Source organism: Nerophis ophidion, linkage group LG13 (assembly GCF_033978795.1).
Source record: "Nerophis ophidion isolate RoL-2023_Sa linkage group LG13, RoL_Noph_v1.0, whole genome shotgun sequence".
Taxonomy (NCBI): Eukaryota; Metazoa; Chordata; class Actinopteri; order Syngnathiformes; family Syngnathidae; genus Nerophis; species Nerophis ophidion.
In genome coordinates, this window is record NC_084623.1 from 2,685,189 (window position 1) to 2,710,883 (window position 25,695).

Genomic DNA, 25,695 nt, shown 5'->3' on the forward strand with positions numbered 1-25,695 from the left:
AAATGATTTAAAACGAGCTTATTTTAATCCTTCTCAACGAATTATTATTAGGTTTTTTGGGGGGGACAAAAATCTGTTTCCATATATCATTTTCACTTTGTATCATATTTGATACGTATATATCTATATAAGTTTTTGTTATTTTTATAACAAAACATAAAAAATATTTATTGTGTTATTTCCAAACACCAAAAGAAAAGTTATCATCTTTTTTGATCATTTTTAAAACATCTTCAATTGTTTGTCATCTAAACAAAACATTAAAAAAAAATCACCAAAATCGTGTATTTTGTTTTTTATGATTTTTCTGCCATAAAATTCAGAAAGCTATAATTAATTATGGCAACACAAAATAATACAACAAATATGTATATTTGACTGCTAAATATACCACACTGTGGTGTTATATTTGCTTATTTGAAACCTCTAAAGACTGCCTGTTGCTCCATGATATTTATAACGCATGGAATGCAAAAAAAAAGTCTATTTATAGTTAAATGACCTTTTATACCTGCTGTATCAAATTTGACACATGCAATTCAACACTGTTTTACTGTAAATTATTTCCCATTATCTGTTCATATGTTATGTGTCAGTAAAAAAATCGTCTTTCTTACTTTGGCCCCCTCAAATTTGGCAAAGTTTCTCTTCAAAAATCAGGCGTCTCTCGCTACTTCGCTGCAGGAAATAAGTCAATTACCGCCCTCTTGTGGAGGATATGTGTAATGCACCTCAGGCATTTTATTTAAAAATAAAACGAATGGCACTGATGAGGACGTAAAAAGGTATGTATCACTTCTGATACACCGGGCGTTTAAATAGGACATCTTTGTTTAAGTGTTTTATTCTGTTTTACACACACACACACACACACACACACACACACACACACACTGACACATGTGTTCCTGTCCTATGTTTGCGGCCACTAGAAAGAATATAAGAAGGACTTTGAGGAGTCCATGAAGGGCAAGAACCTCTCCGGCTTGGAGGTCACGCCCGCCATGCTCCATGTCAGACACGCCACCAAAATAGCCAGTGAGGTAACGACGGGAGTATTTTGCCCCCCCCCCCCAACTCCCCCGTAACGCCACTAGCATACCACCCACTCCCTCTTGTCCCTCCTCACTTCCTTAACGGGAATGAAGCCCCACCCACTAGCCCCACCCACTAAGGTGCACCAAAGGTCTGTCTTTGGTGACAAGGTGCGCCTTGCACTCGGGATGACTCCATTTAAAGTCAAGGTGTCAATCTTTGACAGAGACGTTGCCACCTGGTGGCCTGGCATGCATGCTACACTTATCACTTCCATTGTGAACTGGAATATTTGGGTGTAATAATAATAATAATAATAGTAATAATAATAACAACAATAATAATAAAATAAATAATAATACAAATAATGATAATAATACATTACAGCAGTATATATATATATATATATATATATATATATATATATATATATATATATATATATATATAGTGGGACAAAAAAGTATTTAGTCAGCCAGCGATTGTGCAAGTTCTCCCACTTCAAATGATGACAGAGGTCTGTCATTTTCATCATAGGTACACTTCAACTGTGAGAGACAGAATCCAGGAATTCACATTGTAGGAATTTTAAAGAATTTATTTGTAAATGATGGTGGAAAATAAGTATTTGGTCAAGCATTCAAAGCTCTCACTGATGGAAGGAGGTTTTGGCTCCAAATCTCAGGATACATGGCCCCATTCATTCTTTCCTTAACACGGATCAATCGTCCTGTCCCCTTAGCAGAAAAACAGCCCCAAAGCATGATGTTTCCACCCCCATGCTTCACAGTAGGTGTGGTGTTCTTGGGATGCAACTCAGTATTCTTCTTCCTCCAAACACCACCAGTTGAGTTTATACCAAAAAGTTCTATTTTGGTTCCATCTGACCACATGACATTCTCCCAATCCTCTGCTGTATCATCCATGTATCCATTTTGGTATCAACTCAACTTGGTAACGGGGAAAAAAACAGACAGGTTAGTCACCAGAATTTTACTGTGTGGTTTTTAACCACATAAAATGGGGTTTTAGCCGCCAGAATTTTATTGCAAACTTTTTACAGTAATTTTTATAACATTTTACAGCAAATGGAAAAACAGTAACACTGTTTTTTATGGGGGAAAAGGCCGTTTAGTCGCCAGAATTTTATTATAAAATTTCACGGAGGTTTTTTACAACTTTTTACTGTAAATAGAAAAACAGTACGACTGTTTTTTTTACAAAGAAAAAAAAAAACTGTCAGGTTAACCAGAATTTTACTGTGTGGTTTTTACCACATAAAATGGTGTTTTAGTGGACATCATTTTATTTTAAAAATGTTACAGTAATTTTTATAACATTTTACAGACAATGGAAAAACAGTACTACTGTTTTTATGGGGGGGAAAAACGCAGTTTAGTCGGCAGAATTTTATTGTAAAATTTACGGTGATTTTTACAACTTTTTACTGTAAATGTAAAAACAGTACCACTTGTAAAAATTCTGTAACACAAATTTAAATTATGGCAACTGAACTGCAAGTTTTTTACCGTAAAAGAATGTGGCACCTTGTGTCCATTTACAATAATACACTGTAGATTTTATGTTAAGAAGCGGGCAGCTTATTCGGGTGGTTAGAGGGTCCGCCCTGAGATCAGTAGGTTGTGAGTTCAAACCCGAGTCATACCAAAGACTATAAAAATGGGAGCCATTACCTCCCTGCTTGGCACTCAGCATCAAGGCTTGCAATTGGGGGTTAAATCACCAAAAGATGATTCCCGGGCGCGGCACCGCTGTTGCTCACTGCTCCCCTCACCTCCCAGGGGGTGAACAAGGGTGATGGGTCAAATGCAGAGGATCATTTCACCACACCTAATGTGTGTGTGTGTGTGTGACTATCATTGCTACTTGAACTTGAACTGGACTAGTATTATTACTCCTCATTTTAATGGTATTCAACAATTATACCGGCGGCATAGCTCGGTTGGTAGAGTGGCCGTGCCAGCAACTTGAGGGTTGCAGGTTCGATTCCTGCTTGTGCCATCCTAGTCACTGCCGTTGTGTCCTTGGGCAAGACACTTTACCCACCTGCTCCCAGTGCCACCCACACTGCTTTAAATGTAACTTAGATATTGGCTTTCACTATGTAAAGCACTTTGAGTCACTTGAGAAAAGCGCTATATAAATATAATTCACTTCACTACCTAATTTGTTGACAGTTGAACAGGATAAAAGTTGTCAAATTATATTAAATTGTGCTTTAAGCACGATGATTATTAACAAGGCTTACGTCAGGCTAATTACAAAAATAAAAATCTTCAAATATAATAAAAAATATATAAAAAATAAATGTACGTACGATCATGCGGTGCTAATACAAAAAAATTAAAATGAATGTTTATTAAATAAACTTCACCACTTTAGTCATCATGTTCTACGCTTCAGAAACTTGTCCAAGACTTTAGCTCCAGACGTCACAAAGTTTATTGCAAGAGAGTACGACTGCCGCTCATACGCACCACAGCCGAGAAGCTGAGCCTATTCTGTGGCAGCCCTCTAGGGGGCAACCATGGGCCCTATGGTAGGAAACACTGCTTGATCCACACGTTCGAAGATAAATGACATGGCGGGTCACATTTGGCCCTGGGGCTTTGACTTTGACACCATTGTTCCAGAAGATTGGGGTTTTAGCTCCAAGAATGTATGAGAGTCATAAACAAGGCCGACCCTGCAAGGACCGACCCTCTCCTGATGAAGAACCTCAAGAACTGTCATGTCTGTTGGCTGGTGTGTGGCCAGGTTTGCATGCGGCCCCACACCACCCTCCTGAAGCCCCACACCACCCTCCTGAAGCCCCACACCACCCTCCTGAAGCCCCACACCACCCCCTGAAGCTCCACACCACCCTCCTGAAGCCCCACACCACCCCCTGAAGCTCCACACCACCCTCCTGAAGCCCCACACCACCCCCTGAAGCCCCACACCACCCTCCTGAAGCCCCACACCACCCTCCTGAAGCCCCACACCACCCTCCTGAAGCCCCACACCACCCTCCTGAAGCCCCACACCACCCCCTGAAGCTCCACACCACCCTCCTGAAGCCCCACACCATCCCCCTAAAGCCCCACACCACCCTCCTAAAGCCCCACAGCACCCTCCTGAAGCCCCACACCACCCCCCTAAAGCCCCACACCACCCTCCTGAATCCCCACACCACCCTCCTGAAACCCCACACCACCCTCCTGAAGCCCCACATTACCCCCCTGAAGCCCCACACCACCCTCCTGAAGCCCCACACCACCCCCCTGAAGCTCCACACCACCCCCCTGAAGCCCCACACCACCCTCCTGAAGCCCCACACCACCCTCCTAAAGCCCCACACCACCCTCCTGAAGCCCCACACCACCCTCCTAAAGCCCCACACCACCCTCCTAAAGCCCCACACCACCCTCCTAAAGCCCCACACCACCCTCCTGAAGCCCCACACCACCCCCTAAAGCCCCACACCACCCTCCTGAAGCCCCACACCACCCCCTAAAGCCCCACACCACCCCCCTGAAACCCCACCCCACCCTCCTAAATCCCCACACCACCCTCCTAAATCCCCACACCACCCTCCTGAAGCCCCACACCACCCCCTAAAGCCTCACACCACCCTCCTAAAGCCCCACACCACCCTCCTAAAGCCCCACACCACCCTCCTGAAACCCCACACCACCCTCCTGAAACCCCACACCACCCTCCTAAAGCCCCACACCACCCTCCTAAAGCCCCACACCACCCTCCTGAAGCCCCACACCACCCCCTAAAGCCCCACACCACCCTCCTGAAGCCCCACACCACCCCCTAAAGCCCCACACCACCCCCCTGAAACCCCACACCACCCTCCTAAATCCCCACACCACCCTCCTAAAGCCCCACACCACCCTCCTGAAGCTCCACACCACCCCCTAAAGCCTCACACCACCCTCCTAAAGCCCCACACCACCCTCCTGAAGCCCCACACCACCCTCCTGAAGTGCTCATGAGCATGAGCGTGGAACCAGCGCCCGTGTGTGTTTGCATCCAACCTTCACAGCCGCATGCCGCCCGGGTTCCACCTTCCTGTGTACTTTCAGACGTGATTACCAGGATTGTTGCCAAAGTCACCAGCGTCTCCTCACCAAAGACTCCGATTTTTTTGTGTTTTTATTGTTTTTTTCTTTAAAAAAAAGAAGTGATTGTGAGTTTGTTTTTGGGAGAGCCGGTGACTTTGAGCTCCACACCTGCCTGGCCTGCTCTATGCGCGTCTCCGCAGTCTCTGTGTTCTTCTCCCATCCGTAGAAAGAGTACAGGAGGGATCTAGAAGAGGGCGTGAAGGGTAAAGGGCTAACTGTGCTGGAGGAAACTCCTGAGCTTTTGAGAGCAAGGAATGCCACTCAAATCCTGTGTGAGGTACGACCACCACAGGCCGGGTGACCGCCGTCTCCGTGCTCTGCCGCCTGTGCCGCCCTCCTAACCACGCTTCCCCGACGCACTAAAACCTTGTCTTGTGTCCCCGCCTGCTGTTGTCACTAACGTGTGAGCCATCTTCTCTTTCTAAAACATCTCAACTGAATGGATTTTAACTTCACAGCAAACCCTGGTTTTAAGATGATGAGTTTTAATATCATGACCACAAGTCATATTTCATTCCACTGCAACAAAACTAATTTCAAGAAAGTAAAAAAAAAATGATTTCTTGTATAAAGAAAGCATATCTTGAGATATTTTGCCAGATATTTGTTTTTCTCTAAGGAGTTGAAAACCATTCTTCTACAACATATTAAGAATGTTTGTTTCAAATTAAGAATAAAACTGGATGCCCAATTTTCAAACATTTTTCGATGTAGAGGGAGGGTGTCCAAAGTCTAAAACGGGGTCTATCATTAACCCACAGCTCGTTTTTCATTGGCTGTCAGCCTATTGTTAAAAATAAAGTGAAATGATTATTGAGGTGTGTATTTTTTAGGCTCGGTTTTCCTTTGACATATCTAGGAGTCATTGTATTTGTGCTTGAAACAAGTATAACATAAAAAACATTTTAGGACCACAGATTTCTTGACACTAAATCTGGAATATGAGATAACATTTTGCTTAAATTTTGCCTCATAAAAGTGAATTCTATTTCTGTCTATCAATCTAATAAGAATCTGACCTAATCTGATAATAATCAAATCTAGTATCCCAGCAGGATCCACCTTGTTGACCAAGGGTCAGGTCAAGGTCAGAACCCAACATCGATTAAACGTCGACAAAAGGGATGTTGTCTCGACGCTAGCTTTGAGTTGCTCAACTTTAGGACCCAATTCAACAAGTTTTGTTTCAATGTCTTGAGCCTGCTGGGCTAACAACATCTGGCTTAATCGTACTTTTGACCTAAATCTTAAAATATGACAAGAACTTGCTTAAACTTGGACCCAATTTCTCATTTTAGGACAAAAGTCAAAAGGAAAATATTCTAGTTTTAAGAATCCTAGCCAAGCCAATTTTGCTTACCCTCGAACCCAAAACCTGTTTTTGCAGTGTAGACTATCTTTATACATTAGACACTTGGGGTAGATCAACCTCAAATCTTACAACAAACTATTCCTCCTTTGAAATCCCAACAACTAGAGGAGCAAACGACGTCCTGGACTGTCTGTGGATTCTCTCAGAGCTTCCAAAACAATCGCTGCTGGACTGTTTGGTTTGTCTGAGAAAACGCTCCGTCTCTCATCCAAGCAGACTTCCTCAGTTCTTAGACTTCGATCGATCGAGTCTAGACTGGATATGACCGGTCTAAGTCTATCAAAGACAAACCGAACAGTCCAATTGCATTCGACTGACTGCCCTGAGAAGACATCTTGAAATGTGTTGGACTTGTTAGGATCCACTGATTGCTTTTTGTCAGTTATGACAGCAATGCAGGTCGTACAAAAACGATGTTTACAGAGAACCTATTTCTTCTCTTTTGGGCGACATTTGAATATTTTTGCCTGTGAAATTTAGTCAGCATTTTTAGTATGAGTAATAGAACCGTCCACTTCAGTTAACACAAATAAAACTGGGTCTACGATCACTAATTCTGCCTGAACATACTTTCCCCAATAACCACTGTCGAATCTCCTTCTTCCAGCTGTAACAGAAGAACGTCCATTTGTGTGTTCACTTCTTTCTCCATCCTCTCTCAATGTACTTCCGCTAACCACTGTCCCTCCCAGAGTTCTGGTTTTGCAGCCCTTCCCAGTGTGAATGAGTAGAAAGTCCCTGGCCTCCTAGACTTCTTCACCAAGTGCTTCCCTTGTGTGACCCCTTGACATGTGACCTGTGCAGAAAGACTACAAGAAGGGACTGGAGCAGGACATCAAGGGCAAGGGAATGTTGGCTCTGGCGAATGACACCCCGGACTTCATGAGGGCAAAGAACGCCACCGACATCCTCAGCCAGGTCAGAAAATCAAACCCTTTTTCTTACTCATCCACCGGGACTGCCTGTGGGTGTAGCTTGTCATTACAGCCCCGCACAGTAGGGGGCGCTATGCTTCGTAGCTCTGCTTCTTAACACACCACAGACAGCGTGGCTGGATGAATTCCTGGGAGAACCTTGGGTGCGACTAAATAATTAAAGTCGGGGATGGTTCATTTATCCAAGACCAGCTGAAACACCGCCAGATACAATCTGTCAGCAGATAATACTGTATCATCTCTTTCATTTTTGGACGCATTATTCAATCAATGAAAGTTGATTTATATATCCCTTAATCACAAGTATCTGAAAGGGCTGGACAAGCCACAGCGGTTTACCGGGCTCAGATCCCACATCAGGGCAAGCAAAAAACTCAACCCAATGGGCACAATGAGAAACCTTGGAGGGGAGCGCAGATGTGGGGACTGAGCAGATATCTCCAGCAAGCCCTAAGAATGTGTGAAGGCTCTAAAAGTGTCTTATCTGGGACAACACACATAGACAGTAAAGGCAAATAAACACTACACAAACACTTTGACTACTCCAATTGTGGTTTGGACTAGAGATTACTAATCTGTTCATTTTGCCATCAAAACTGCAGCACCATGAGGGAAGAGTTTAGTCCCAGACCGCCATATATTAAGGTGGTAAAGATCAGCACAGACAAAATATTGTAGTCAGCCTTGTGAACAAACTAAATGGGTCAATATAGATATTAGGCCTAGAAATATACTTCTTGGAGAAAATGAATCCATTCAGGTCGGATTTCTGATTTAAAACAAATCGCGAAATCAAAACTTTTCTAATAACATTGGATGCCAGTTCTATGATTCATTACCTTCCTCCAGCTCTGATAAATGTTTGTTACTTAAAAGAAAACTGTTTTTGTGTGAATGTTGCCTACCTGTGTTGGCTCTGCAATGAGTTTGGTTTTAATCAATTTTTGATGTTTTTTTTAATCGATTAAGAATCGTTACAAAAAAGAATCGCGGTTAGTTCGATATGTTTGTCACCCCTCATGATTTTATAATAAATGTGCACATTATTCCTCTCCTACAGCTTCCATCACAATTGTGTGGGCATGCGTCATGGCCAATTAGACAAAGATTTCAATGTAGCACTTTTGATGTAACATTACGAACGTTTATGAGCAATTCCGTGACTTTTGTGGCCATCAGGTGAAGTACAAGCAGACCGCAGAGATGGACCGAGGCAGCTACACCAGCGTCATCGATACTCCGGACATCATCCACGCGCAGCAGATGAAGAATATCATCAGCCAGGTATCGTACCGATCCCAGCCAGTCCTGGAAGAAGGGAGCTGAGCTGAGGTGTGTGTTCGTCCAACAGAAAAAGTACAAAGAAGAAGCCGAGAAGACCATGTCTCACTACGTGCCAGTTCTGGACACTCCTGAGATGCTGAGAGTCCGTGAGAACCAGAAGAACTTCAGCACTGTAAGTACCAAGGCGGATTGACTACTATGGACTTGAACTCATTGATATAAATATTTCATATTTATATGGCACGTTGGAGATGACATTTTGTAAAGCTTGTGACCGCACTTGTGTTCTTCTCCTTGTAGCTTCAGTACCAGACTGACCTTAAGTTCATAAAGGGCAAAGGGTCTGCTGTAATCAACACCCCTGAAATGCTTCGTGTTAAAGAGAATACAAAGAATTTCAGCCTGGTATCTACCTGTGATATTTCTCACGAATCATTTAACACAGAGTTTTAACAGCTTTTATGGCTCAGATTAGCCTCACCTTTAACGGGCTCTAATCCACCATCTTTGTGTGTTTGGACCACTTTAACCCTGTTGGACATGCTACTTCATTCAGGCTGCTAACCCTTGGCTAGTTCACGTCTTGCTTGTTGTGTTCTTCATTTCTGTGTTTGAGTGATTTGCAGCACAATTAAGTATTGTTTGTCTGTAATTATGCCTAAAGAACCATTTTAGATCATTTCCTCACTTTTGGGACCATGAACATGCTTGGGTTTTCTGCTCAAGAGAAGAAGGATCGGGCTATTTACTGGTTCTTTTCTCCTTCATCCACACAAAGATTCAATACAAAGACGATTTGGGAGGAGGAACCGCGTTGCCTGAAACCCCTGAGATGGAGAGGGTTAAACAAAACCAGCGCAACATAAGCACGGTAGTCCACAGAGTCACTCTCCCTCCATATTCCCAACCTTGGCAGTTTGTGACAATACTGCCCGACTTATCTTCACACCGTTACTCTTCCCTTCACATCATCTTAACCACTACTCCCTAAACTTACCTGAATTTTCCATTAACCGTGTTTGATACCAGTTTCTGCCTTCTTTAACCGTGTGTCATAGCAGTTTCTGCAGTTATTCCCAGTGGTTAACCACCTCAGTGATTTCCCACTCCCACAAGTTTAATGATGCCTCACTTCTAAACCTAAAATAATACACTAAATGGAAAATAATCCTTCCTAATAACAAACTGGATCTAATTGTAGCAACATTAACATTTACACAACTGTTGTTGAGTGAGTGGATGAACATGTTGTTCTTATGTCTTCAGTACAAACTGCACTTTGTCGGTGGCTTAATTTGCTCCTGTGTAACATTTGCAACCGGCAGATACAGTACAAGGATTCTCTGAGTCAAGGCACAGCCATACCTGATCTCCCTGAGGTGAAGCGGGTCCGAGAAACCCAGAAGAATATCAGCTCGGTAGAAGACAGAACTCCAGTGATCCTCGTGTACCCCTGACTCATACCCTCCTTTCAGTTATTACCCCAGGAATCCTCTGACATCCCTAGAATTCTCTCTGATATTTCCCACTAGAAAGTCATGTAGCAACCTTCGATCCTATTTCAGATCCCTGCATCATTCTCTCCTCCTATGTCTTTCTTTGGACCTGATTTCTCTTCAGTTTATAACTTCTTCTACATTTTGCGAATAATCTGCTTGCTTGAATTCGTTGTTTGGTATTCCGGCAGGAGCCTGACCAATACTGTTGATACTATTATCAGAGACTGTTTGCACATTGGCGAGAGAATGTCTCAGAGTTGTTATGCTTCGAATCAGAAGTTTATAATCCTTTGAAGGTTTAATGATCAGCCAAGAACAAGAAGGAAACTACTAGATTAGAGGTCTGTTGAACACAGACTGCTATCACCACCAGCTGGTATGGAGATGATGGTTTCCCAGACTTAGTTTGCATCCCTAAATTTAAATGTCGGTCAGGCTCTGCCATTGGTAAAAACTACGTTAGCAGCGTCACCAACATGTTTGACTTTGTGTCTCATTCAAAGCTGCAATACAAAGAAGACTTGGGACAAGGCACGTCAGTGTCAGAGACACCAGAGATGGAGCGAGTTAGACGCAATCAGCGCAACATAAGCACGGTAGTCTACAGAGTCACTCTGCCTCCATGTTCCCAACCTTGGCAGTTTCTGACAATACTGCCCGACTTATCTTCTCTTCATTACTCTTCCCCTGACATCATTTGAAACAGTATTTCTTAAACTTACCTGAATTCTATAATAACCGTGTTTCATAGCAGTTTCTGCAGTTATTCCCAGTGGTTAACAACCTCTGTCATGATGCCTCACTTCTAAACCTAAAATAATACACTGAATGGAGAATCATCCATCCTGATAACGAACTGGATCGAGTTGTAGCGACCTTAATTAACATTTACACAACTGTTGTTGAGTGAGTGGATGAACATGTTATTCTTATGTCTTCAGTACAAACTGCACTTTGTCGGTGGCTTAATTTGCTCCTGTGTAACATTTGCAACCGGCAGATACAGTACAAGGATTCTCTGAGTCAAGGCACAGCCATACCTGATCTCCCTGAGGTGAAGCGGGTCCGAGAAACCCAGAAGAATATCAGCTCGGTAGAAGACAGAACTCTAGTGATCCTCGTGTACCCCTGACTCATACCCTCCTTTCAGTTATTACCCCTAAAATTCTCTGACATCCCTCAAATTCCCTCTGAGCTTTCCCACTAGAAAGTCATGTAGAAACCTTCGATCCTAATTCAGATCCCTGCATCAGTCTCTCCTCTTGCCCTGTGGTAACCTATGACCCTCATTGGACCTGATTTCTCTTCAGTTTATAACTTCTTCTACATTTTGCGAATAATCTGCTTGCTTGAAGTCGTTGTTTGGTATTCCTGCAAGAGCCTGACCAATACCGTTCATACTATCAGGTTGTTATCAGAGACTGTTTGCACATTGGCGAGAGAATGTCTCAGAGTTGTTATGCTTCGAATCAGAAGTTTATAATCCTTTGAAGGTTTAATGATCAGCCAAGAACAAGAAGGAAACTACTAGATTAGAGGTCTGTTGAACACAGACTGCTATCACCACCAGCTGGTGAGAAGATGATGGCTTCCCAGACTTAGTTTGCATCCCTAAATTTAAGTGTCGGTCAGGCTCTGCCATTGGTAAAAACTACTTTAGCAGCGTCACCAACATGTTTGATTTTGTGTCTCATTTCAAGCTGCAATACAAAGAAGACTTGGGACAAGGCACGTCAGTGTCAGAGACACCAGAGATGGAGCGAGTTAGACGCAATCAGCGCAACATAAGCACGGTAGTCCACAGAGTCACTCTGCCTCCATGTTCCCAACCTTGGCAGTTTCTGACAATACTGCCCGACTTATCTTCTCTTCATTACTCTTCCCCTGACATCATTTGAAACAGTATTTCTTAAACTTACCTGAATTCTATAATAACCGTGTTTCATAGCAGTTTCTGCAGTTATTCCCAGTGGTTAACAACCTCTGTCATTTCCCACTCTCACAAGTTTAATGTTGCCTCACTTCCAAACCTAAAATAATACACTAAATGGAGAATCACCCATCCTGATAACGAATTGGATTTGTTTGTAATGACTTTAATTAACATTTGCACAACTGTTGTCGAGTGAGTGGATGAACATGTTGTTCTTATGTCTTCAGTACAAACTGCACTTTGTCGGTAGCTTAATTTGCTCCTGTGTAACATTTGCAACCGGCAGATACAGTACAAGGATTCTCTGAGTCAAGGCACAGCCATACCTGATCTCCCTGAGGTGAAGCGGGTCCGAGAAACCCAGAAGAATATCAGCTCGGTAGAAGACAGAACTCCAGTGATCCTCGTGTACCCCTGACTCATACCCTCCTTTCAGTTATTACCCATTAAATCCTCTGACATCCCTCAAATTCCCTCTGAACATTCACACTAGAAAGCCATGTAGCAACCTTCGTTCCTAATTCAGATCCCTGCATCATTCTGGCCTCTTGTCCAGTGGTGACTTGTGTCTTTCTTTGGACCTGATTTCTCTTCAGTTTATAACCCCTTCCATAATTCATCAAATAATCTGCTTGCTTGAAGTTGTTGTTCTATATTCCTGCAAGAGCCTGACCAATACTGTTGATACTATCAGGTTGTTTTTAGAGACCAGAGTCAGTTTATTACAAAACTGTGCTTCAGCAGTTTTCATATTGACTAGAGACTGTCCGGGAGTTTTTATCCTTCGAATCAGAAGTTTATATATCTTTGGAGATTGGAGGATCAGCCAAGAGCAAGAAGGAAACACTAAAAGCTTAGAGGTCTGTTGAACACAGACTACTATCACCACCAGCTGGTATGGAGCTGATGGCTTCCTAGACTTGGTTTGCATCCCAAAGTTCAAGTGTCGGTCGGGCTCTGCCTTTAGTAAAAACTACTTTAGTAGTGTCACCAACATGTTTGACTTTGTGTCTCATTTCAAGCTGCAATACAAAGAAGACTTGGGACAAGGCACGTCAGTGTCAGAGACACCAGAGATGGAGCGAGTTAGACGCAATCAGCAAAATATTAGCACGGTATTCTGCGGAGTGAACTAGAACCTTCCTGTGCGCCACGTCTGCTTTCATCAATCCCTTAGCTCACCCTCATTTGCCTTCAAAAACCCCTGTAACAACGTTCCTGATCCGAGTGCAAACTGTTCTGTCTGTCACCTGGCAGTGGTAACACCTGTGGGCGCAGGTAAAACCCACTGTTTAGCTAACATGCTTCTTCATTTCTCCGGATGAACAAAATCTTAATTCTGTTGTGGTCTTTGGTGCTGTGCTTTGCCGTCTTTTAGATTCTACCACCTATTTGCCTTTGACTGACATGTTTTTTTTCATCTGCCATTGGCTAGATCAAATACAGGGACTCTTTGGACCGGGGAACAGCTATACCAGACCTGCCAGAGGTGAAGCGGGTCAAGCAAACCCAGAGGCACATCAGCTCGGTAGTGAAACTCGACCGACCCGTGTGTGTTCCTAACAAGAGTGACCATTAGCAACGCCCACCATGAGACCATTTGCTTCTCCCTGCTGCCACCTTTTAATCAGGCTCTGATGACCTCTTGCTTACTTAGCTCATCTAAACACAAGACTTAGACCTCCTGAGGTCCACTTGCCATATGTCACCTCTTTGACCCTAATACTTTCACTCCTTCCATTCCCCGCTTAATCTTTAAGTGCCAATCCTTCAGACCGAAGCTGACACACGCTCCCCTCTACGTATGGTTCTAGCTAACACGCCGCCCACCTTTTCTCCCACAAAGCCACGTTTACTGCTCCCAATGTTTTTGACCGTTCAATTCATGAATCACTCGATAGCACCAGTTTGTTAGACTAAAAATCTTTGAAATTCTCTTGAAGCTTCTGTGTTGAAAGCAGTCCTATAGGCGTGTGACGGTGTGTGTGTTTGTCACCCAGTATCTGATCTGACCCTTTGGGGTTCTCTGCTTCTGTCCTCTAGGTCTTGTATAAGGACAGTTCTGCCAAGGGAACCCCCATGGTGTACACTCCAGAGATGGAGCGAGTCAAAAGGAACCAAGAGAACATTAGCTCGGTACTTGAAGAAATGTTCTGCTACTTCACCCTGCGTGAACCCTAGTCTAACAAACCCGTGGTCTTGGTCAAGCAAAGGTCCAGTGTGAAGGATTATTATTTTGTAAACGACGACGACTCATCAGTCGTCTCCAAAGATTTGAGGTACCGTGCAGACATTTAGACAGCCTGGTACCTGATGGTCGTATTCAATTGTAAAGTTACTTCTGTGTCAATCAAAACAAGTCACAGGTCTTTGCACCCGACAGCATTTTAGTCTCAACTACTGAATCCTGTAAAATCCTTCCCACTGTCCTTACAATCCCATTCATGTCCCTCAAGTGCGTTGTCTTTTTCACTGTCCCAAAGCACACCGCGCTAACCTCTTGTGGCGTCCAAACTACTGCACCTCCTCTTCTCCCCCTTTGGCTGTATCGTCTATTACTCATGATCATCTTTGGGCTGTATCGTCTATTACTCATGATCATCTTTGGGCTGTATCGTCTATTACTCATGATCATCTTTGGGCTGTATCGTCTATTACTCATGATCATCTTTGGGCTGTATCGTCTATTACTCATGATCATCTTTGGGCTGTATCGTCTATTACTCATGATCATCTTTGGGCTGTATCGTCTATTACTCATGATCATCTTTGGGCTGTATCGTCTATTACTCATGATCATCTTTGGGCTGTATCGTCTATTACTCATGATCATCTTTGGGCTGTATCGTCTATTACTCATGATCATCTTTGGGCTGTATCGTCTATTACTCATGATCATCTTTGGGCTGTATCGTCTATTACTCATGATCATCTTTGGGCTGTATCGTCTATTACTCATGATCATCTTTGGGCTGTATCGTCTATTACTCATGATCATCTTTGGGCTGTATCGTCTATTACTCATGATCATCTTTGGGCTGTATCGTCTATTACTCATGATCATCTTTGGGCTGTATCGTCTATTACTCATGATCATCTTTGGGCTGTATCGTCTATTACTCATGATCATCTTTGGGCTGTATCGTCTATTACTCATGATCATCTTTGGGCTGTATCGTCTATTACTCATGATCATCTTTGGGCTGTATCGTCTATTACTCATGATCATCTTTGGGCTGTATCGTCTATTACTCATGATCATCTTTGGGCTGTATCGTCTATTACTCATGATCATCTTTGGGCTGTATCGTCTATTACTCATGATCATTTCCTCTCTGCTAATTGGTTTATTTGGTTCCCCAATCTTTGTATTTCTCTGTCAAGTCTTGTCTCCCTCTCTAACGCCGTGGATAATGACGGCTGCGTAAGGAAGTGTTGTAGCAAAACTATTTGCTAATACCTGTCTCGACCTGTGCGTCTAATCGGATGCCCGTGTCGGTGTGCTGATTTGTGTGTCTGTATCTCGATCTGTGTGTGTGAGGAGAACACAGAGCCGCGTGTGCGTGTTTTGATTTGTGTGTGTGTGTGTATTCAGATTTGTGTAAAACACAAACCCTGATTGGCAGTTTTTTGGGACACTTCCGCCTTGTAAGATTTGTGTGTCCGTGCAGAGATCTGAATGTGTAAAAAGACTTGTGTGTCTCCAACTTTCCTTTCCCTATACTCACCACTAGTGGGCGCCTTGCAGCCACTCATGTTATTCCTGTCAGACGGTCAGTGACACACGCTGGACTAAACCTAACTCGCTCGCAGATAACCGGACAAGTTTTCGTGCACGGACACACCAATCTTACTCGGAAGTGTCGCAAAAGTCACAAGTAAAAAGATAACCAATCAGGGTTCCTGCTGACACAAATCTGAATACACACACACAAATCAAAATATGGACGGAAAGATTAATTAATTTTTTTCTACACACAAATCTACACCAATTAAAAGATGCACATGGGGCTCTGATTGAGATACAGACACACAAATGTGTACACAGACACTTGAATCAGATTACAGACACACAGGTTGAGATACAGACACACAAATGTGTACACAGACACTTGAATCAGATTACAGACACACAGGTTGAGATACAGACACACAAATGTGTACACAGACACTTGAATCAGATTACAGACACACAGGTTGAGATACAGACACACAAATGTGTACACAGACACTTGAATCAGATTACAGACACACAGGTTGAGATCTGCATTTGCAAATAGTTTTGCTTCAGTTCTGAAAAAGTCTCACCGCGTGTCCCTGCTTCCCACCAGGTGTTGTATTCCGACAGCTTCCGCAAGCAAGTCCAGGGCAAGGCCGCCTTCATTCTGGACACCCCCGAGATGAGGCGTGTCAGGGAAACCCAGCGCAACATATCTGGGGTAAGCATGGTCCTCACTCCCAGGCGGTGGTCAAGTCGGTACGTGGGTTTAACGCCGGCGCCGCCTTTTTGTCCGTGCAGGTGCGATACCACGAGGACTTTGAGAGGAGCAAGGGCAGCTTCACCCCCGTCACCACGGACCTGGTGATGGAGCGCGTGAAGAAGAACACCCAGGACTTCAGCGACATCAACTACCGCGGCATCCAGAGGCGCGTGGTGGAGATGGAGAAGAGACGCGCCGTGGAACAGGACCAGGAAACCATCACTGGTATGACCTCGGACATCTCGCCTGGCAGGCATCAGGGAGGGTTTACACGCCATGGTCCAAGTGACCCAGTCCGTGGACAATCTTAACAATATTGTCGATGTACTATTTTAGCTATCGACACAGCCAGTGAGACGCTGCATGGCCTCTGAGTTGGTGAAAGTTAATTCTAGATGATAAATCATGCCTGTCACCTGGATAGTGGAAGGTTGTGGACATTCACCCACAAGTTGGTCAACTTTGACATCCAAATTAGACCTGGAGATGGTCAGAAAGACACATTCAAACATGTTTAACCCTTTGTGAGGATTATGATGAATTGTTGATTTAAAGGGGAAGATATAAACATCCCGATGAGAGCAGAACTTGTACAGTAGGTGATTGTTTTATTATGTTTGTATATCTTGTTAAGCACTTAGCAATACTGCTACACAATGCTCAGTGTTTGAGTAAAGCTGCATTTGTTTAGCTTCTAAAACTTGTAGATTGTCCTCCTTATATTTAGGCTCAAAAATAGACATTTCTGGATCGTCATTTGTCCCAAAGTAGTCTTTGTTGTCTCTCATCATGATTATTAGTTGAAATTAATACCTAAAATTATCAAAATAATGTAAATGTAACATGTTATTATGAATGTTACTAGATACTACATATACACTTACAGTGTGTACACAAGTATTGATGGAGGTTTTAAAGAGCGCTTTACAGGCGGAATAGGACGGCTTCCTTTAGCTCCATTGTTAACTGACTTTTGCTAACATTTATTTACGTTTTACAATGCATCGAAAAATAAAAACAGGTGTTTTTATCTTACATAAGGATTGTGAATTATAGACAAAGCCCAATGACCCCCCCGCCCCCCAAAAAAGTGCAGTTCCACTTTAAATTGAAGTGGAGTAATAATTCCTTAATTTAAGCTCACGATGCGGACACATTTCTTACTGGATAGTTTCTACTATTGGAGACTTTGTATGTGTAAGTAATATGTAGCGATAATAATTTGATAATTGTTTATATTGACAAATGCCACTTTTTCTTGTTGAATGATTGCTACCTATGTCTAGCTTGTGTGCTATTAGGTGCTTAGCTGCTGTGTAGCTGCCAGCTCCTAAAGCCTAGCACGTTTACCATTTTTGAAATTGCCTTCAGTAATATAAAAGACATTGTGTGCTCTTTGGAGTACATTTAGTTAGTTTTTTGTCGATATTGGACTGATATCCGATATCAGTACGGGGTCGATACACCCCTATTTTAGGGCACAAGTCAACAAGCGGACAGTCGAAATCATCTGAAATCAGAACTACGGTAAATCCAGTTGTAGCATTTAGGTGGAAATGTAGCCTGACTGCCTTTGTCCTCTCAGGTCTGAAGGTGTGGCGCACCAACCCCGGCTCTGTGTTTGACTACGATCCCGCCGAGGACAACATCCAGTCTCGCAGTCTGCACCTGATGTCAGGTCAGTGGCGGCGCTCCTTCCTAAAGAACGCAGGCGACACCAGGGCCTCATGGGACTGCAGTGGCGTGGAGTCCCCACTACAAATAGACTTGGGTCCCCAAGACCCTTCACATGTCGGGGTAGTGGGCGTGACCGAGGGGTGGGGGGGTATGACTCTAGCGAGATATTCCAGATGCTGACTGGCCCAGGGAGCGCCACAGAACATTTCCCAGAAAGAATAAGAAGTGTCGGTCAGTTGGAAGACTTTAACCTAAGAGGATGTGATTATGTGACCATTGTTTAAGACGAGAATGCTCGATTACGGTGCCATGTCTTCTACTCCGTAGCGCTTGTATTTCCTGCGAATGCGTCGGGGATTTCACACGAGTACGACAAGTAAGGTTATCCACTTCGGACCGATCGCGAGCCAGCTAACGTTAGGCGAGAATACCGACTACCAGCTTGTGAAAGCGAAAGCATTGACGTCACATAGCTCGGAAAGATTCGCACCCGACAACAGTCCGTGTGGTTCTTCTTTACTCCTGGACCGAGACATGATGAATGAGAAGGAAAATAAACTTCTCAACCGTCGACTGCATTGCTGCCCGGTTATTTCTCACGGTGGGACGTAACTACGTAGTCGCTTCTGTGACCGAATGTAAACTATGCGGGGACCTAGCAAGTGGTGTGCCAGTTCCTAGAGAAGATTACTAAGCCATAGCCCTTGTGGCTTCTCTTCCAGGGTGGAGCGGGTGGTCAATAGGGGAAACATTTGACTCAATTTATTAATAGAAGACAGCAGAGCTACTTGTGGTAGCAACTGTAAACGTGACATCACACCTGTGTGCCGCCACCACCTGCTGAGGCTGTCTGTCTGCTATGGTTAGGGGGGCCAGGAACACATTTTGACAGCAAAATGATCGCCTAGATCCTCACTATTCAACATTTCCAGAAAGCTAAGGACTTCCTCTCCCTTCACTATTAGTACAAAGATCCAGCATCCTCAACAGTAGACCTTTGATTTTGGTCCATTAATTTGTCAGTTACAGGAGCACTGTGCACTTTTTAATAACCTGAGTCAAAGATCATCTCTATGACAGCACTCGAGTTGAAAAAAAATCACAAGTTTTTAGATCTGAACCAGTCGAATAGCCCAAATGATGAAAAAGAGAGGAGTCCTAAGATGGAACCTTGAAGAACACCACGAGTAGAAGTCTAGAATTTGAACAAAGGACTGACTGCATGTGAAGTACACGAGCTCCAGCAAGACCTTGGTTACAAAAAGCACATTGCGTCAAGAAACTGTCAGTGCCAAGAAGGTGAGGACTTAAAGAGGATCCTTGGGGAACGCCTCGGTTAGGTCAATCACAAGTTTAGACCCCAGTGTTCTTTGTTTCAATGTCAACGCAAGGATCTTTGAAGGTGTTTGCGCAGGTCCAAGTTCCCCTGGACAACAAGAGTGCTCTTGTCTTTTTAGGACTGTGACCTGAACTTGGTGGCCGGTGTGGTGTCATTCCTGGGCCAGATTTGTCCCCCCAGCCACCAGTTGAATGGCCGTGTCATAGAATAATGAATCTATGTCCTGGTAAAGCCCGGACGACCACCTCTGTGTGTGTGGCCAAAGTGTCCACAGCCCGTAGAACTGTACGTACGTCCAGCATGAAGTTGGCGTCAGACTTGATACATCTCAGCTGTGGCGTGAAAGACCAGGTCTTTGTGCGCACACAAGCTTGTTACATGAGGGCCCTGGTCTGCTTGGAGGTTTTTCTTGTTAAGACAAACTAGCCTGGTCCACCATTGGACCACTTAAGTTGGGAGTGTCATGTCTTGCTAAGGAGCTAGGAGTCAGGTCTAGAGGATTTTCACCTAAACGTGAACGTTTTTGTCCTTTCCATGTTCCCGCCGACATCACGGTGACAGTGCACGCACAACGCCGCAGCAAGGACCACTCCCGCTCCACCAGCGCCCTGAGCGGCATGGCGGACGAGAAATCTGAGCTGTCCCAAGACTACTACGTGTCCACCCAGGGCCACCGCTTGTCCACCCAGGACCACGGAGTGTCCACCCAGGGCTACCGCGTGGCTGCCCAAGACCACAGCGTGTCCACCCAGGACCACGGAGTGTCCCCCCAGGGCTACCGCTTGTCCACCCAGGACCAGAGCGTGTCCACCCAGGACCACGGAGTGTCCCCCCAAGGCTACCGCTTGTCCACCCAGGACCACGGAGTGTCCACCCAGGGCTACCGCATTTCCACCCAGGACCTTGGAGTGTCCACCCAAGGCTACCGCATTTCCACCCAGGGCCAGCGTGTGTCCACCCAGGACCACCACGTGTCCACCCAGGACCACCACGTGTCCACCCATGACCACCATGTGTCCAGCAACGGACTCATAACTTGCTCCATGGGTAAAGGCTGCGGGTCTGGCAGGTAGAACCAAGAAAAATGATTGGGTTTTTTACGTACAACTTCCTCTGTCTGCAGGTTACTTACACCCGAAGACTGTGGAGGTCCAGCAGAGGTCTTCTTCTGTGGCCACGCAGCAGACCACCGTCTCCTCCATCCCCTCTCATCCCTCCACCACCGGGGTTAGTAACACACACACACACACCTCTACCTTTGGGGTTTAGTAACACACACACCTCTCCACCTCCGGGGTTAGTAACACACCAATCCAACTCCGGGGTTAGTGACACACACACACACACAACTCCAACTCTGCGGTTAGTGACACACACCCCTTTACCTCTGGAGTTAGTGGCACACACACTTCTACCTCTGTGGTTAGTAACACACACTAATCCAACTCCGGAGTTAGTGACACTCACACACACTTCTAACTCTGTGGTTAGTGACACACACCCCTTTACCTCCGGGGTTAGTAACACACACTCCTCTACCTCTGGAGTTGGTGACACACACACACCTCAAACTGTGTGGTTAGTAACACACACTCTTCTTCCTCTGGAGTTGGTGACACACACACACCTCAAACTGTGTGGTTAGTAACACACACTCCTCTACCTCTGGAGTTGGTGACACACACACACCTCAAACTGTGTGGTTAGTAACACACACTCTTCTTCCTCTGGAGTTGGTGACACACACACACCTCAAACTGTGTGGTTAGTAACACACACTCTTCTTCCTCTGGAGTTGGTGACACACACACACCTCAAACTGTGTGGTTAGTAACACACACTCCTCTACCTCTGGAGTTGGTGACACACACACACCTCAAACTGTGTTGTTAGTAACACACACTCCTCTACCTCTGGAGTTGGTGACACACACACACCTCAAACTGTGTGGTTAGTAACACACACTCCTCTACCTCTGGAGTTGGTGACACACACACACCTCTCCACCTCTGCGGTTAGTAACACACACTCCTCTACCTCTGGAGTTGGTGACACACACACACCTCAAACTGTGTGGTTAGTAACACACACTCCTCTACCTCTGGAGTTAGTGGCACACACACCTCTCCACCTGTGTGGTTAGTAACACACACCCCCCACCTCCAGGGTTATTGAAAAAAATAATTATAGGACGTACTTTAAACATTTGAAATTTGAGGTGTGAAATAAAAATCTATGTTCTATCGGCTTTGGAATAGAAAATGATTAAAGGAACCCAGGACCGGAGTTTTAACTTGAAACTACTTCCGGACTTCCTCCCCAGAAAACGGTGCGTGCCATGTACGACTACCTGGCGGCGGACAGCGACGAGGTGTCCTTCAAGGACGGCGACGTCATCCTCAACGTGCAGTCCATCGACGAGGGCTGGATGTACGGCACCGTGCAGCGCACCGGCAAGACCGGCATGCTGCCCGCCAACTACGTGGAAGTCGCTTGAACGCCGCCACGCCCGCTGGGATCGATGCAATGTGTGTGTGTGTCCGTGTGCGTGTGTGTGTGTGTCTCAAGTCTGATCCTTCTAGTCCTCCGACATGAACGACTCCAACTTGACTCTTTCACCGACTCCTTTGGGGAGAAGACGACTAAACGTGCCACGGACTAAGTTGGAACCCTCACCGCTCTTGACGAGTCGGAGGAGAAAAAACTGGAGAGCGTCTCCCACCATGTAGTCCGCTAGCTTGTTTGGGTTTTTGATGGCGAGGGGGACGTCCTTCAGCCCGTAGCGAATAAAGCCAAGCTCCTGCAGTACTCGGCCTCCATCTTGTCTTCTTCACCTTTGACCTTGGCATCAGGGCCACACACACATTTGGTGCCAATCCGGCCGGGTAAACATGCAACTATGGTGATGGTGCAGTCCTGTCGGCATCATTCTCCCTCAAGCAGGAAGTCACCTCTGCACTAATGGCTAACAGGAAACTGGCACGCTAATCACCGGCTGAGAACTGCTGCACTAATCACCAGCGGGGCTCACCTGGTGAGCACGGCAACGGTTGGCATGGCAGGAGGACGCTTGGAGAGCGTGGCAGGAAGTCGCCCAGAGAGCGCGGCTGAGGTGTGCCTGGAGAGTCGGCGGCCAGAGTGCGGTGGGGGGGGCGCCTGGAAAGCAGAATGGGTCGCGCCTTGAGAGCGTGGCGGTGTGTTGGCGCAGCAGGGGGTACAGCGGGGGGGCGCCTGGAAAGCAAGATGAGTCGCGCATGGGTCGCGCATGGCTGTGGGTCGGTACGGCAGGGGGTCGCTTAGGGAGCACCACAGCAGGCACCTGGAGAGTGTGGCAGGGGAAAGGCGGTGGGCGTCTTTAGAGCGCGGTGTTGGGCCGGCACGGCAGGGGATCGCTTGGAGAGCACGGCTGCAGGAACCTGGAAAGCGCGGCAGAAGGCGCAGCGGGGGTCGCTTGGAGGGCATGGCGGGGCACAGCAGGGTGTCGCTTAGAGAGCACGACGGGCACCTCGATAGTGCGGCAGGGGACAAGGCAGTGGGCGCCTGTAAAGCGCGGCAGGGGATTGCTTGGAGAGCACGGCTGCGGGAACCTGGAAAGCGCGGCAGGAGGTACAGCGGGGGGCGCCTGGAAAGCACGATGAGTCGCGCATGGAGAGCACGGCGGTGGGTCGGTACGGCAGGGGGTCGCTTAGGGAGCACGACAGGCACCTCGATAGTGCGGCAGGGGCAAGGCAGTGGGCGCCTGTAATGCACGGCGTTGGGTCAGCACGGCAGGGGATTGCTTGGAGAGCACGGCTGCGGGAACCTGGAAAGCGCGGCGGGAAGTACAGCGGAGGTCGCTTGGAAGGCATGGTGGGGGGCGCCGGGAAAGCACGATGAGTCGCGCATGGAGAGCGCGCCTGTGGGTCGGTACGGCAGGGGGTCGCTTAGGGAGCACCACAGCGGGCACCTGGAGAGTGTGGCAGGGGCAAGGCGGTGGGCGTCTTTAGAGCGCGGTGTTGGGTCGGCGCGGCAGGGGTTCGCTTGGAGAGCACGGCTGCAGGAACCTGGAAAGCGCGGCAGAAGGCGCAGCGGGGGTCGCTTGGAAGGCATGGCGGGGGACGCCTGTAAAGCACGATGAGTCGCGCATGGAGAGCACGGCGGTGGGTCGGCGTGGCAGGGTGTCGCTTAGAGAGCACGACAGGCACCTCGATAGTGCGGCAAGGGACAAGGCAGTGGGCGCCTGTAAAGCGCGGCAGGGGATTGCTTGGAAAGCACGGCTGCGGGAACCTGGAACGCGCGGCAGGAGGTACAGCGGGGGTCGCTTGGAAGGCATGGCGGGGGGCGCCTGGAAAGCACAATGGGTCGCGCATGGAGAGCGCAGCTGTGGGTCGGTACGGCAGGGGGTCGCTTAGGGAGCACCACAGCGGGCACCTGGAGAGTGTGGCAGGGGAAAGGCGGTGGGCGTCTCTAGAGCGCGGTGTTGGGTCGGCGCGGCAGAGGATCGCTTGGAGAGCACGGCTGCAGGAACCTGGAGAGCGCGGCAGAAGGCGCAGCGGGGGTTGCTTGGAAGGCGCGGCGGGAAAGCGCAGTGGCTCGTGCCTGGAGAGCGCACTGTGTCGGGCCTTGAGAGTGTGGCGTTGGGTGGGCACAGCGGGAATAGCCTGGAGAACGCGGCGAGTTGCACCTAGAGAGTGCGGCAGCGATGAGTCGGCGCGGGGGCAGTTGCCTGGAGAGCGCAGTGAGGGGACGCCTGGAGCATGCTTGGAGAGAGTGGTAAGTCGCCTGGGTTGTGCCTAGAGAGCACAGATGGTGGTGCCTGGCAGGTAAGCGCCTAAAGAGCTGAGTCTTCCTCCACTCATGAACATGACTACATCAAACTGACACCACGTCCATAAGAAGTAGAAATGCATCAGATTGGTTAAGTTTTGCAATTTTGCCAAGCAAGCAAATATTTTATTTAAAAATAGACTTCCAGTGTTGCTAGTAAAGTGACTTTCTTGGCTCAGTCTTGTGCTCCGTCTTCTACTGCCTTGGGATGGAGAGTCAATGTGTGCGCGTGTGTGTGTGTGTGTGTGTGTGCGCGTGTGTGTGTGTGTGTGGTCACTGGTTAGTGTGTGTGTGTGTGTGTGTGTGTGTGTGGTCACTGGTTAGTGTGTGTGTGGTCACTGGTTAGAAAAGGACATTTAAAGGGATGACTGCTAGAAAAGTTGAGTGAAAACTTTGATTGGCGGATCTTGCACGAATCAGCGGTGGCGTTGCTGCAGCGTGAGAAGCCCCGCCCTCTGCTGGTACTGCTTCTGCTTGGCCTCAGCGATGCGGACCGCCAGATCGCCCGGCTTCTCCAGGAAGTTAACCAGCGTCTGCTCAGTCAGCAGCGAGGCAAAGATCTGAGCAAAGCTGACGGTCCATTGGCTCTCCATGGACTCGCTGTCCGGCCAGTTATCTGGACAGTCTCCGCCTCTCGACCTTGGTGCTCTGCCACGGTGGTCTGCCTCACCGATCTGCAGGACCAAACTGGTGACGGTGGCGATGGCCTGGAAGAGCTCGTTCTCCTCCGGGTCACCGTGGAACATGCTGTACAGAGTCTTGCAGAACTGGATGAACTCTTTCTGTGGACACAGGGAAGATATACTGTATATACACCACACATGTGTGTATATATATATATATATGTGTAGATATATATATATATATACATACACATGTATATATACAAATATGTACATATACATACATGTATATATATATATATAAGTGTATATGTACATATACATTTATATATACACACACATGTATATATATGTACATATACATATACACATGTATATATGTATATGTGTATATATGTATACATGCACAAACATATACATATGTATACATATATATACATACATATACATATATACACACATATACATATAGTGTACCATATTTTTCAGGTTACAAGTCACATTTTTATCATAGTTTGGCCGGGGGTGCGACTTATACTCAGGAGCGACTTACGTTTGAAAATATTAACATGTTA

General features: G+C 46.3%; 2 protein-coding genes across 35 annotated transcripts in view; one reads left to right on the top strand and one right to left on the bottom strand.

The window, feature by feature from the left end:
• Positions 1–22,499, top strand: part of neb (nebulin) — a 104,780-nt gene extending 82,281 nt beyond the window's left edge. For 7 of the 29 annotated variants that reach the window (XM_061918196.1, XM_061918195.1, XM_061918204.1 and 4 more), the window contains 21 exons: positions 933–1,043; positions 5,338–5,448; positions 7,348–7,461; positions 8,658–8,762; positions 8,830–8,934; positions 9,063–9,167; positions 9,541–9,633; positions 10,088–10,180; positions 10,765–10,857; positions 11,262–11,354; positions 11,962–12,054; positions 12,481–12,573; positions 13,217–13,309; positions 13,630–13,722; positions 14,238–14,330; positions 16,526–16,633; positions 16,714–16,900; positions 18,261–18,353; positions 20,253–20,738; positions 20,815–20,918; positions 22,015–22,499. In XM_061918196.1, the coding sequence (XP_061774180.1) occupies positions 933–1,043; positions 5,338–5,448; positions 7,348–7,461; positions 8,658–8,762; positions 8,830–8,934; positions 9,063–9,167; positions 9,541–9,633; positions 10,088–10,180; positions 10,765–10,857; positions 11,262–11,354; positions 11,962–12,054; positions 12,481–12,573; positions 13,217–13,309; positions 13,630–13,722; positions 14,238–14,330; positions 16,526–16,633; positions 16,714–16,900; positions 18,261–18,353; positions 20,253–20,738; positions 20,815–20,918; positions 22,015–22,188 (2,640 nt within the window). In that variant the 3' untranslated portion in view covers positions 22,189–22,499. The remainder of the gene's footprint in view (positions 1–932; positions 1,044–5,337; positions 5,449–7,347; positions 7,462–8,657; positions 8,763–8,829; positions 8,935–9,062; positions 9,168–9,540; positions 9,634–10,087; positions 10,181–10,764; positions 10,858–11,261; positions 11,355–11,961; positions 12,055–12,480; positions 12,574–13,216; positions 13,310–13,629; positions 13,723–14,237; positions 14,331–16,525; positions 16,634–16,713; positions 16,901–18,260; positions 18,354–20,252; positions 20,739–20,814; positions 20,919–22,014) is intronic. The other 22 variants (XM_061918206.1, XM_061918209.1, XM_061918210.1 and 19 more) reach the window with 20 other exon arrangements.
• Positions 22,500–24,588: 2,089 nt separating this feature from the next.
• LOC133564107 (TBC1 domain family member 8) overlaps positions 24,589–25,695 on the bottom strand; it is a 38,321-nt gene continuing 37,214 nt past the window's right edge. For 5 of the 6 annotated variants that reach the window (XM_061918229.1, XM_061918225.1, XM_061918226.1 and 2 more), the window contains one exon: positions 24,589–25,279. In XM_061918229.1, the coding sequence (XP_061774213.1) occupies positions 24,914–25,279 (366 nt within the window). In that variant the 3' untranslated portion in view covers positions 24,589–24,913. The remainder of the gene's footprint in view (positions 25,280–25,695) is intronic. The other variant, XM_061918228.1, reaches the window with a different exon arrangement.